The sequence below is a fragment of the Nymphaea colorata genome, chromosome 6, assembly GCF_008831285.2.
Source record: "Nymphaea colorata isolate Beijing-Zhang1983 chromosome 6, ASM883128v2, whole genome shotgun sequence".
In the NCBI taxonomy this organism is placed as follows: Eukaryota; Viridiplantae; Streptophyta; class Magnoliopsida; order Nymphaeales; family Nymphaeaceae; genus Nymphaea; species Nymphaea colorata.
The window spans coordinates 10,766,619-10,780,153 of record NC_045143.1 but is presented as its reverse complement, the minus strand read 5'-3'; the positions used below and the strand labels follow the sequence as shown (position 1 = coordinate 10,780,153).

At 40.0% G+C, this 13,535-nt stretch overlaps 1 protein-coding gene across 2 annotated transcripts; it reads right to left on the bottom strand.

Annotated features, from left to right (window-relative positions):
- Nucleotides 1-6,000: 6,000 nt before the first annotated feature.
- Nucleotides 6,001-9,936, bottom strand: LOC116256652 (sulfite exporter TauE/SafE family protein 4-like). 2 transcript variants are annotated; one of them, XM_031633041.2, is made up of 12 exons: nt 9,625-9,936; nt 9,124-9,283; nt 8,500-8,700; nt 8,313-8,374; nt 8,182-8,227; nt 8,045-8,100; nt 7,741-7,827; nt 7,597-7,647; nt 7,264-7,503; nt 7,080-7,173; nt 6,542-6,682; nt 6,001-6,456 (listed from the first exon to the last, which is right to left on the bottom strand). In XM_031633041.2, exons 1-12 carry the CDS (start codon nt 9,817-9,819, stop codon nt 6,374-6,376), a joined length of 1,416 nt encoding a protein of 471 aa, XP_031488901.1. In that variant the 5' UTR covers nt 9,820-9,936; the 3' UTR covers nt 6,001-6,373. The 2 variants fall into 2 exon arrangements, with proteins under 2 accessions (XP_031488901.1, XP_031488902.1); XM_031633042.2 differs by lacking the exon at nt 9,625-9,936 and adding an exon at nt 8,916-8,992 and having other exon boundaries at nt 9,124-9,264.
- Between the last annotated feature and the right edge of the window lie 3,599 nt (nt 9,937-13,535).

Here is a 13,535-nt window from a genome sequence, read left to right as displayed (position 1 = left end):
ATTTATCAATAAACCCCTATTTTCCTAGACATACATGCTTATTTATGATTAAAGAGGATAACAATAACCATAAACCCTAAAATATTTATTTATGCTTAAAAAATGAAAATCTTCTAACATACCTTATGACTCGTGCAACCTAATATGATGATTAACTAGAAAAAAATCAAAGAAAATTAAGAAGGAATGAAAATTTTTTATTACTTAATTCAGCACCAAACCCATCTTTCTTTCTCTCTCTCTACCTCATGGGAAAGAGTAGGTGGGGTTCGAAATCCTCAAGTCTATTTGGTAGGGGATGGTGGAGCTGCCAGTTGGGGGTGGATTCCGGAGGGTGGAAGATGATTGACAACATACTTACTCTTATTCCTCATTAGAATAATTCCATTAGGATTTTAGTGGCTCCTAGCGGCTGTGGTTGCCTCTATTTCTTCCTTGAATCTTGTTGTTGAAGTTTTTGAGTTGTTGTTTAAACCTGCACTAGAGTTAGGGAGACCTTTTGGGACATTTGGAATTGAGTTTTTGTCCTGTAAATTTTGTGTACTTATCTGTTTCTTGTCAATAATAAAGGATAGCGCCTCATTCCCAACAGGGTTGCAGTGGAACTTCTAAACAGAAGCTTTTTGAAAATAATATTTCTTTTAGAACGACTTAGTTTTTAAAACTTTCCTAAGTATCCCTCAAAATGGACATGGGTGTAACAAAATTCTTCTTCCCCTTCTTTCAGATAACTCACTAAAGGCAACTGCAAAAACATTTGAGGCGAGAGTGTGCAGTACAAAACTGAAGTTGATGAAGACCAAGCTTGCCTTAGAGTAGTGGGAGAAGAAGAACTTTTTCGACAACCCGATACTTTAGTCCATGACATCAATGAGTGTAGTAGATGATGGAATCCCTCTCCCTCCTCTCCATTGAGCGGACAATGGAGAAAAAGCTCAATGCGTCTCTCTGCTTCTCAATCAGAGGCGAATACACCTTCTTGATTTCTGATAGAGCCCACTTAGAGCTCGGTCATCCTACGCTGGGACCATTGCCGAAGGCACCTTAAATCTAAGTGAGACTATCTTTTCTTGCGAGGGTGCGCCTACAAGATGCAAGGAAATTCGTGGGGAGGTTAAGGATGGGACTACGACAACGGCTGTAGAAGGTGCCAAAGAGCCTAGTGAGACTATTCATTGTGGATCGACTATGGTAGCGGGCAGCGGAGGTCTTGATTTGCTTAGGGAGGTTATCACTCAAAAGCGGAGCATGGCAAGTAGAAGTGAAAGATGTGTTGTAAACCTTAGGGAGGTTAAGAGCACGAGCGGGAGAAAGGCCTAGGCAACCCTTGCCTAGATGATGAAGACAGTGGGCTCAGCATGGAAAGGAGCGACTTGCAGCATGAGGCGACTTAGGTGAGATGGGCCCACTTCACGGACCAGATTGAGGAGCTCAGGCTGAACCTGGGTGAGTGGGGCTTTGGCCCAAACTAGACTTTGACTTTTTTCTTTTGTTTGACTTTGCTTTAAAGGCTTTGTACCCGTTTTTGTTCTTGTTTCAGTTTGTTTTGCGTCTCATCTCGAGGCTTTGACTGTACCGGTTTTAGCTCTCATATTTAAGCTAGAAACCGAGATGTTTATTTCGTTCTATGCATAACCAGATCGAGTTTTCTCTTTCGTTCAAGCGAGGAGAGTCCTTGGTCCGCTTCGTTGAAGCACTATACAGAAATACTCACATAACCGTGAGAGAAGTGAAAGATTTTACTAGGTTAATGGCCGCCAATAGCCATTAATGACAGAGTTCAGCAACGATTCTGAACCAAGAAGAATTTGGGTAGACAGGCATGCATTCACCTTGAAAACGAAGGTGTTTAGAGGCGGCTGTGCTATGAGGAGGTGGAGGAGACGACGAGTCGTGGTTCTGCCCACCAACTATATGCCATCGACATCTAGCGAAGGTTCTACCATGAGCTAAGTATTTTCTTCTTTCGATACTTAGTGGTAAAAGTTTTGGTTCAACCCTGTTCAAGACATCAACGTGAGATCGATCTTTGCATTCGAGGTATCCATCGTTTAATTGAGAATGGTCGCAGCGACATCGAGTGGGAGGAAGATCTTGTTGACTGGTTCAATAATGAGAGAAACAAAGTATCCGGCTGGTCCAACCAGCCGCCTAAATTTGGGTTTCTCCCTGGATATCTCCGACCAGATGTGGTGGTTTCACATCCGTATTATGAGGATCTGAGTCATCTTGTTTATCAAAGTGACACGAGGAAGAAGGAGAAGAAGATCTAATCAAAAGGAGGAGTCACAGTGCAGGAAGTTATGATAGAACCACTTGATTAACAGGTTGATTCTGGCGATCCGTTGAGAGTTAAGGGGTGTATAAGGTACAATTGGAAAGATCTCGACGTCCTCTAAAACATACTAAATTTTGGTGGTGATCGGAGTTCGGTAAGATATTCAAATCTGCAAAGGAAGCGCACTGGTTCTGTCGCCGTTACCTTGCCGCAGCCGCCATAGAACCGCCTGATCAACGGGCTCTTTCTGACGATCCACCAAGAATCTGAGGACGCGCAATACGTTGGAATCTTTTTGTCATCGTCCTCCACATAAGCAAATTTCACAATGATCAGATGTTGTTTGACCATCAAACCATTTTCGGAAGGCTACTTGTTTGCGCCAGCCTTCATGCCGCAATCCATGTCTTAGATCTTCATCTCCAGTGACAACTCCGACCAGCACCGACAAATTCCAATCAGTTCGTGAATTTGGGTGAACTATTCTTGAAGTACCCTTGCTGTGATTTAATTTGCTTAAGTTAATAATTATTATCTAATGGTGTTTTGGTCCAAAGTGGTTCGTGAAACCCTAGCACCACTCCAAACAAGAGAAATCCTAGTCGTTAGGGTTTTTGGCAAGTTGGCACCATTCCAGCTCTTTTCAAAAGCATCGCTGACGGTTTGGGATGAGGGATCTCGCCAAGGAAGGTGGGAGGATAGGTGGCAGCTCGTGGTGGACCAAAGGGAGGAGCTATCTCTTTTTGGATGGTTTCGGAGGGATTCAAGGATCACGCACAACCTCGCCTCGTTCAAAAAGGGAAAGAGTGCACTTTCTCTTAACCGTTTCTAAAGTTTAGGGAGTGTGGCCTCTATGCCTCCACATTCATTGAGTCTGGACTTCTTTCACGAAGAAAGTTTCTAGACAGCTCAATGAGGGAGTACCACATGTCTAGTGGCAGCTCACACGTTCTCAAGGGAGATATTTTTTCCCAAACAGCCTTCTATACTTTAGGAAAGTGGTGAGGGGCGTCTCAGTGCAATGAACCAGACCATAACTGAGCAAGAAGGGAGATTGTGACACGTCAGTCCTGGGAGCATCATAGCCGTACACGTGGTAGAGCTCTAGGCAACGTGGGGTTTCAGTTGGGAAGGATGATTAAGTTTCGATCAAGGTAGAGCACCGAAACTTGGGCGCTTCCCTAGCTTGCTTCCCCTTATCTACATCACTTCCTAGGGATAACTTGTGAATCTGGTGAAGTGCATCAACCTTGTTCTTGTTCTTCTTGTTGTTTGGACTTTGACTACCATCTACCATTGTATTCAATAAACCGAGCAATGACGTGGCTGATTCGAGAGATTGGTAAAGGTCATGATTGGAGGAGAAGGAGCGTAACCGTGAGGAAGGCCCCAACATTCGCCGGCATTACCGGCGATTACGTCCCCCATTCTCTACAAAAGACCAGGGTGCATACGGTCTCACGTTGAAGTCTGTCTCTCGCTTGAAGTTGACATCTTGTCTTGTTTTAAGAAGTTATTATTTGTTGGATTTGTGCTTCAATTTGAATCCAGCAAAAGAGAAAGACATCTGTCGGCGGTATCCGGTGATTGCATCCCCCAATCGACACACTTAGATACTCTTGGGGTTAATCGGTGATCGGGTGATTAGATCCTCTCTTTCTGTGGTTCTTACTCCTTGGTAGAACAGTAATCTTTCTTGAATTCGTTGTTGTAATCAAGGTGAAGCTTGCTGCTCGTGAGTTGGAGGAAGCCAGATACTGAGGGGCAACTACTAGTTGCTGGTCCTTACCCTCGGTGCAGCTAGAGGAGTCCCTGAGCGAGGCCTCAGGAGGAGAGGTGAGGTATCACCCTATAGATCCGTGGGTTGGGTTGCACTTTATTTCAACTGTCTTCGGACATTGCAACTGACTGGGGTTCCTCTAAGGCTATGTGCTGAGGACATGACTCTCGGATTATGAGCCTACCTAGGGGCAAAGGTGTGGTTTGGCAGCTTAGGGATTGCATGGCAGGATGGAATGGATTGTGTTGAATGCGTGAGTGATGAGAGAAATTTTTATACGCTACAGTTGTATTAAGCCTTCTCACCAACCTTAGTCAAATTGTGATAAGAGAAACCATGATTGGGATAGCCCTACTTGTATTCTCTTGACCTACTTGTAAGTCAGGGTGATTGTCAGGCGGGGAACCAATCTTTGTAATTAATATTTTAAACCCTTGAGTTCGGCAACCTCCTCCAAGACCTGGGTGAAGGATCGGCCAGCATTTGCAGATTTCTGTCGCCGCAACTCCGATCCTATCAATTTCTCTCCTTTCCAACCTTAAGCTTCCATATGTGCTCAATTCTCCTTCGACTATTTTTTCATGATTTCTAGGATGTTATCTATCGTCATGGGCAGGGACCATGGCAGATGGACATCTCTTGTTGAATTGAGAAAGTTAAACAGCAAAACAGGATCCTCTAAGTCTCGCCTGTTTGATGAAGTATAGATTTTAGTTTGCAGCTCTTTACCGAGCAGCAAACCATCCCACATAACAATAGATAGATGTAAAATCTCAAAAAGTCTCTCTTTCATAAAGCTTTTCTCTCTCTCTCTCTCTCTCTCTCTCTCCATCACCGGCCCTATTACTGCTTCAACGAGGAAAGTGGAAGAAAGGAGAAAAAAAGGAGAAGGCTAAGCTCTCCCATTGCCGCCTGCCTCATACTTGGCCTCATTCATACTTGGCCTCATTCTTCCACAAAGGGCAATACCTGTAAGTTTTGATCCGTGAATGCCAGCTTAATAGGCAGAACCTTGGCAAAACTTTTAGTTCTCTCAAGTCCTTATACGCATGCATATGCAAATAGCATGTTTATGATGCACATGCATGTATTAATATAAGTATATATGAAGTATATAGACGAGATAAGTGGCCGGAGAAAAATAAATATATAATACACATGAGCCTAGAAAGTGGCTCGAGGAAGAATGATATGGATGGAGTAGCAGTTAGCAATTTTGATTTCTCCTCTTCTCAATTGATCGAAATAAAACTTGACGGATTGGCTGCTACCAAATTTGATCTTTTTTGTTTCCACATAAATGAAAGGCGCCGTAGATCACCAGGTTTTTTTGCACTTTTTCTTTCCTGATATTTATCCCATTTTGCTTGGATGAACGTCAATATCAATGTCAGTGGTCACAGCAAAGGATACGTAGACAAACTTGTACACCTAAAAACGAAAAAAGAAAAAAAAATCATAAACATAAGATTCCAACATCACAAAAGTGACCATATGTGGAGTAAGTCTTGCTTAATTTTTTTTTTTTGGTAAAAGTCAATAATGACTCAATTATTTCCGTCATGTGACTCGTATCGCTACCCTACAAATGCAGCATGTGCGGACATGTGCCTACTGCACACACCATTCAATTTTACTAAATTTTACTTCACTTGAAATCTTCGAGATATTGAAATATCCAGCTACTCCCCTCTTGAAAAGAGCCAAGTTTTCTACGTCCACATGAAAGGAGCGTGTACTGAAGAAGGTCGGACCACTGCAGGACATGAGAGAGAGAGAGAGAGAGAGGAAGATGAATTGAATTAAGAATGGCAGCCATATTAATCTTATCTGGCATTTATAGCTCTTGATTGACTAAATTCCAAAATCCATGTTGTACCGTGCGCAAGTTGCTCTTTGGTGTCAGATACCAGAAAAGCTACCATAATGTAACTCATGTACATACTGCAAAATGAAACAGATCTTACTTCCAATATGAGGCGGGGAAGGAGATCAGCTACACACTGATGCAACCAAGCCCCAGAAGACTGAACATTTGTATCACGTATCAAGTGACTTATTCAAGAACTTGCAGGCAGGTCAATTAGACATTAACCAGCTCCTGCACTAACTAAATCTACATAATAAAATTGAGCTTCCTAGATGGGGAAGAAGATCAGCTAGGTACTGATATCTTCAATCCCTACATACAATAAATTAAGGAGATTTATTTTGAATTTACCAGGATAGGTCAATAGTTACTTGACCATATCCTGCATTAACCACAAGATAAACCCGTATGGTACACAACGAGGCGATGATTGCTGCTGCGCTTTCTAAGAGCTACCACAGATGCTCAAAAATCCCATGTATTCGTGATTCTGGATCATCACAATGCTCTTGTCGATGCCAACGATGCCTGAAGTTCAGCAGATTAATTGTGTTAGTGTTAACAATCAGTGATTTGACTAGTTGCACGAATAACAAATGGTTTGCTGCCATACCCATTACGAGTGCGCTTAAGAAAATGACAGATGATAAGATGAATATTATGATAGAGGCCCTCCCAAGAATGGTCACCAGCTTCCTCACAAAGTACTGCCCAAAAAACCCAGCAATAATTGACACCCCTGTAAGATAGAGTGCTGCCAGAAGCAAGGAGAAATGTTAATATATATCAGGAAATACAGTGGAAAAAAAGTGCAGCAGGATCAGCAGGATCCAATGCCATACCCATGTTTCTATTGTCTTTCTGAACTTTTGAAGGTGAATTTAAAATTAATTTAAAACAGAACAATTACTGACAACTAACGACAATTTCAATTCGTTTCCTGAAAGTTCTTAATGACCAATTCTAAGGCATAAGGCACAAATCATACGTCAGCCGAAACAAAGAAAAGTAACAATTTCCTAGGTCCTTGATCAAATCTTCCTGTTGAATGCGCTACTTGCTAACCATTAAGGGAAATGACTTAACGATGGCATCACCTACAGTGGAACGAAGAAACGAAAAACGATAACACAACAGTTGAGATGTATTACCATAAGGAATGGGGAATCTGTGGAGGAAATAAAATTCCACGACAGAAAGCGACGAAGAGAACATCATAACGAACGTTGCCGTTGCACTGGCAACCTAAGAATGAATTGCAAGCAAACAATTAGCCATTAAGAAATGAGAGAGAGACTATGAATCAGCGGTAGGGGTTTCTTGAGAAGGAAGTACCTGAGGGATAACACCAAGTTCGAGCAGAAGAGGTCCCAGTATGAATCCGCCACCAGAGCCCAAAAGCCCACCAACCGTGCCCCCAAGGATGCCACATAATGCACAGAAAATTAACTGGATTGGAGTCCATTCGATAGAAGCTTCACATACTGACTCCGTGTTCCCGCATTTCCTTCTTCTCCTACCCTCCTTGCATAGTTTCACAGCCTCGTATATGAACACGGAGAGTGCCACAGGAAACTGATCCAGTATAATTGAAAAGGAAAGTCAGAAATTGGTTCAGTTTGCCGTGCTCTTTCCAGCTCACTTGAGATTCTTAATGGTAATTCATACCTGCAAGAGGTTGAGTACCCAATATAGAGGGCTGCAGTCCCTTGAATCATTCTGAAATTTTTATGGAAAAAGCCGCGTGTTAGATCAAGTAGAATTTCTTAGAGAAGAAACCATTCTTATTTTATTTTGAGGTTGCAAGCTTGCCTTGGTTATCTGTATCAGAACAAATGAAACCCAGACAACCATCAGAACGAGTAGTCCTTTCAAACTTAGGTTGAAGCATATTATTTCCTGAAAAATATCAAACAAAAGCCAAGTCATATATTGAACAAAACAGAAGCGCAGAAATTTGAAGGAGAAATCCTCAAAACACATTGCCCGATGCATTGGATCAGGCAGTGTGTTTAACCATATACAATGTATCGGACAGTCATGGTGAATGGACCATGCAATGTTTTGGGCAGAGCTGATTAGACCGAGCTTAAGATGGCTGAGAGTTTCAACTTACCAGGCCACTTTTCACATGGGGCACTACCAGCTGCTCAGAGTCGTCATCAACTTTAACTGCAAGGGGGAACATTGTTGTTTGTCAGATAGCGACTTGTATCCGTACGGTGTTAAAATAAAGGTTTTTGCATTACTGACCTTGCGTCTCCGGATTGGTGAGAGGCTCCTTGAGATCGGCTTCAGCCTGTAAACAATTTCATTATTTGTCAGCACATGAGATCGTTAAAGCCAGCACATTAAGGAAGCCGGAAAGAAGTGCCTTCTCATACCTTCATGATCGTCTCCTGATTCCACATCTGTATTGCTTTGCAGAAAGACCTAGAGGACGTACCTGATAATTGCACCAAATTAAAGCTCTATAGCTATATGGTTTCAATCATTGCCAGTAAAAAGTAAAAGCACCTTTCTTGAACTTTCTTTTTTTCTTTTCAAACCCATAAAGGCAAAAGCACTTACCAATAAAAAGTATGATGATCAAGATAGTGATGAGCCAGTAGGGAAAGACGACACTGAGGGCAACACCGATTGTTATTCCCAACATGAGCATAGGCTGGAAAAGGAGAGCTAAATCATAGTCTAAGATGGGTACATCTCTACATGGATGAGGAACCCTTAGGTTGTACCAGACTGATGAAGCCGATGCTCCCATGATCATACCTGCAAATAACCAATTCAACCCTTTTGAATAATCTTTTTTTTGTTTCTGATAAGAACCAAAGGAAACACGCATCTAAGCCAAAAGGTGAGGCACTTTTGGGAAACTTAATATCGTCCTTTGATGATTTTCTGAATGAAAAAGGTTAGGTTATACAGAAATCAATCCTGCGCCTTGAAGGTAGATGGGGAGAGGCAGACAGAGAAGCAATCCTAACCTTCTGCCGCCTTTGGAAGAAGTGGCAGCCACAGGAACCATACCTGTGACCTATCAGTTCCACACCCCAACGCCTTGCTGTTGCACCAAACAGTAATGCCTCCGTACTTCTTTTTGGTTGGAAAGCTTGAGACAGAGAAGAAGAGAGGAAAAAAAGGGGGGAGCCAGAAGGTGTATGGACAAATTTACATTCTATAAAGGGCACTTACATTTAGAGAGAGCAGCCGCAGATTTAGCATCAAAACCAAGGATCAAATTAAGCATGGGAACAAAAATGCCACCGCCACCAACGCCACCAACTGTTCCAAAAGCAGATCCAAGGAAACCAATCACGCTGACGACCACTATCCTCCAACTAAACTCCAAATCCTTTTGTGTGATCCCCAACAAATAAGAAAAGAGAAAAAACAAATAAATGAAATCAGTTTGTTCAGACATCAATGCAACCCAATATTCTTCATTGCTCAAAGAAAAGCCGGACAAGGGACGGTTCCATGTTTTCAGAGATCAAGAACAGGGATGTTCCTTTGCCACCAACAAATAAGAATAAAAGAACAGGAATCAACGACTTGAAAGGCCGATATGGTAAAGCATTAGAACAAACTAATGCTGCCACATTGATGTTTCGGATAGCATTAGCATGCAAAGCTGTTATATTTGCCTTTTAGAAAGAGAGAGGGAGACGAAGCCGATCGGCCGCGGTGTCTTACCGGCCAAACTCTGGTGGACCGGCCGAGGGCCGAACCGAATCCACCAATCTCTTGCTTTTCTGTAGAGCTGAGCGATCCATTGAATCCTAGAACGGATGAAGTCTCATTGGTGGTGGTGATGGTGGAGAAGAAGGCATAGGAAATGACCACCGCGAAACCAGATAGAAGATAAACAAGGAAAGACTTGGTACCCATAGCGGCAGAAACAAAGAGCGCGCGAGGGAAGAAGAGGAGAGAGAGGGTGATTGAACACAGAGACGGGGATACCAATGGGCTACGTCCCTCCTATCTATTTATGGATCGCGTGTGGCGTTGGCGACATGCGTTTCCGATTTGAATACCTAGGGATCGGATTATCCTCCCTCCATATATATATATATATATATATATATATATATATATATATATATATATATATATATATAGAGAGAGAGAGAGAGAGAGAGAGAGAGAGAGAGAGGTGAATTAGGCACTAAGAGGATTTCTTCACTTAAAAATACAAATTATATATATATATATATCTTGCTCATGCAACTGGACGTGGAGCCGTAAGGAATCCAAGAATCCTATATATGAGGAGTTGAATTCTTTTTGTCATCCGGCCTTTCAACAACATTATACTTCATCAAAAGCTGCATGTTGTGAAGGGCCCGATAGTGAATCCTTTGTATGAGAAATTGAAAACTTCAATCACCCTCACAACATGCAGCCAATGAACCGGTGGATTAATATGTATATATATATATATATATATAATGTATTTAAAACATATATGTATATACATTTCAAATGTTATTTGACTTGAAGGGAGTATTTCTCATCAAATGCGTCACAAAGAGCATCACAACTATATAAATTCCTTTTGCAAAACAGTGCATTGTCAAATAATAAGGCACATAGTTGGACTGCGTTTGCATACTGAGATGTTGATTTTTATTAGAAACAATTAAAGGATGCTTATTGTTGACATTTAGAACACCGAAAGAAAGGAAGAATGGAATGGGAAAGAACTAATTCCGTTGCATAGAAAAGTGAAACAGCTGGTATAATGAGGACCACAGCGTGCAGCCCACCGTATTTTGTCCTCTGCCTGCAAAAAGCTTTTGTCTGCTGCCGTGGGCGTTGGTTCACGTGAAGATAATAGAAGTTGCCGAGGAAATTCCCTTTCCTCGACGGCTGCCCTTCGCCGGCCACGAAATCGATACGGATCGGCTCGTTCCGACCTTATGAAAAAGTGTCACTCGTCATCACAATGGTTTGGCGCTTGTTAATCAGAGACAGAAACTTTCTTTCTGTTTCGTCACTAAAATAGTCCGAACGCTGACTCTCAATACTTATTTAAAAATTGGTTGAACAACTTTGGATTCCTAACTTGACAACGACGGTCAACCGGTCGGACGGGTGAGTCGGTGAAAGTCCCACGTTTAGTTGAAACGTGGGTGTTATTTTTTTAAAACTGTAAATTTAAATTGTAAACAGTACTTTAGTGACAAATTGTAAATTTAACTTATAAATAATAGATGTATTATTTCTTATAATTTGATAAAGGAAAACGTTGGCAAAGTTCCCACAGTTGGCAACAAGTTGAATTATAGTTGCAAAATTTTGACAAAAGTCTAAAATATTCATTTTTTTAAATTTTTAGATAAATATTTTTTTCAAAAAATTTATATGTAAATTTTTTAAAATATTTTTTTAAGGAGGGCACGGCCAAGTTGGCGTACGGACAACTCAACAAACGCCGCTAACTACAGATATTCAAATTCGTTTCCGCCTACTTTTCTTGAATGGGTTTCAAACGTGTTCATCTTCCAATTGCCAAAACTACAAAATCGCCATTAGCCTGGCTGTGATCCTTGAATGCGTGTATGAATAATTGAATATTAGATATAGGAAGCAAGTTTATATATATATATATATATATATATATATATATATATATATATTATAAGGCTTACGTAATCTTTTGGGATACACCATCCTCATTCGCAGATTATACATTCAAATATTTTTTTTTCTCATAAAAGGGTGCTATAGAATGGCAATATGTGGGAGAATTTATTTTTTTGTCCTTATATGCATTAAATAAGTATAAAATCTATATGGAGTTTTCCAAGAAAGTGAATGTGGGGCAACTATACTTTGTTATTAAAAAATAATTTATGATTGGCAGTTTCTAAGCTCTCAATCAAGTTTACTGAGGGATTGATAATCAGTTCAGATATAATCATATTGTGTGTATTTGTATTAATTTTACTTAGGGCTGCTAATATATTCAATTTGAATAGGATAGTTGACCAAGCTGTTGCGTGAAAAATCAGACAATTAACAAATCCGATCAGATCCAGATTTAAGAAATGACAGGATAAATATTAGATCAGATTTGAATTCAGATCCAATGCCCTTGCATTTTGAAAGTCAGTCAAATTCGGCTTAAAATTCAGATGGATGCAGCCAAGTATCGAATTCGGATCGGTTTTAAATTGTAAATCAGAATATGGATTTGGATTTAGATATGGTTTTTTTTTTTTTCATTTGCATTCAAATTTGAATTTAAAGCCGAATATATGAACATCCATAACCATAGATGCAATTAAGAGTATAATCGGATCTGTTGGCATCCCTAATGTTACCCGCATATTTTATCCATGGATCTCTGATTTGAGGAAAACTCAAATCCGTGATAACTGAAATCCACAATTGTATCAAAACCGTAGATTTCAGCTTTTACCCACAAGGTGGATTTCAAATTCACACCTCAATGTAAAAAGAACGGATTTGAAATGGGACGGGGGGCGGGGGCAGGAGTAGGAACTGAAAACCCCGGATTTCAAATCCGCATATCACTGTAAATTTGAAATCTGGTAATCAAACACAACATTCAAATGTGATCGGATGTCAAATGTTAAACCCAAATTCGATCTAATTGCTTAATTAATATTAGTTTTTTTTTCTATTTTTTTTCTGATTTATCTTTTAAAAAATTAAGAAATTTTTATTTTACAATTTTTTTTTAATTTACCATCCCAAATGGCTTTCCACGTTATACTGCTAATATGAAAAGATATGATCCCCGTTTATAGAAGCATTTTGGTAATTTAAGGGCGGGGAAAAATTTTCCCAGTTTTACTGTTGCCGAGGATCTCCCATTTCAATTAGTTGGGACATTTTTGTCATTTTCATCTCATAACAAACATCAGTTAATGAATTTTTTTCAAGGGCGAAGCTAGTTTTTTTTTTTTATTTTTTTTATTTTTTTATTTTTATTATACCAAACATCAATTAATGAAAACTTTTTTCATCTAGTTGCTCTGACTTCCTCACTGAATTCGTTGTTGATTCTATCTGGCCTCTTACTTTATTATATTTTTTCTTTTTTCCCTCATTAATCGTATTTTTTAAATTTTATTTTATGTTTAATAGGTTCACTTTTTCACTTTTTTTACTAAATAATTTGTTTTAACAAACTTTATGGCTGTGTTTGAGAGCTTTAAAATTTAGATGCGGGTAAATTTAAGGTTTTATCAAGCAGTAGATTTTAGATCCGTGAAAATGCTAAAACCCTTGAATGTCAAATTGGAAGGAGGGAAAAGGGTTTTACTTCAAGTGTGAAGAAAGGGGAGAGAAAAGGCTGAAGGTGTGCATGTGCACATCAAACAAGGGCTTTTAGAACCTCATGCCTCATATGAGAGGTTTTTATCTCCATGGACTAGGCATCTTGGGATAATTATGGACAAAATTATATAACTAGGTTGAGTTTGTTTCATCTGGGATATCAGATCCTGAGATTTTTAAGATCTCATGTCCATAGAGTTAAGCTCATAACCTCTCTATTATTTAAATTCGACCTCAAATCCATGATTTTTGACATTACGTTAATGAGAGTTCATCGGTTCGTTCAGTGCTAAATA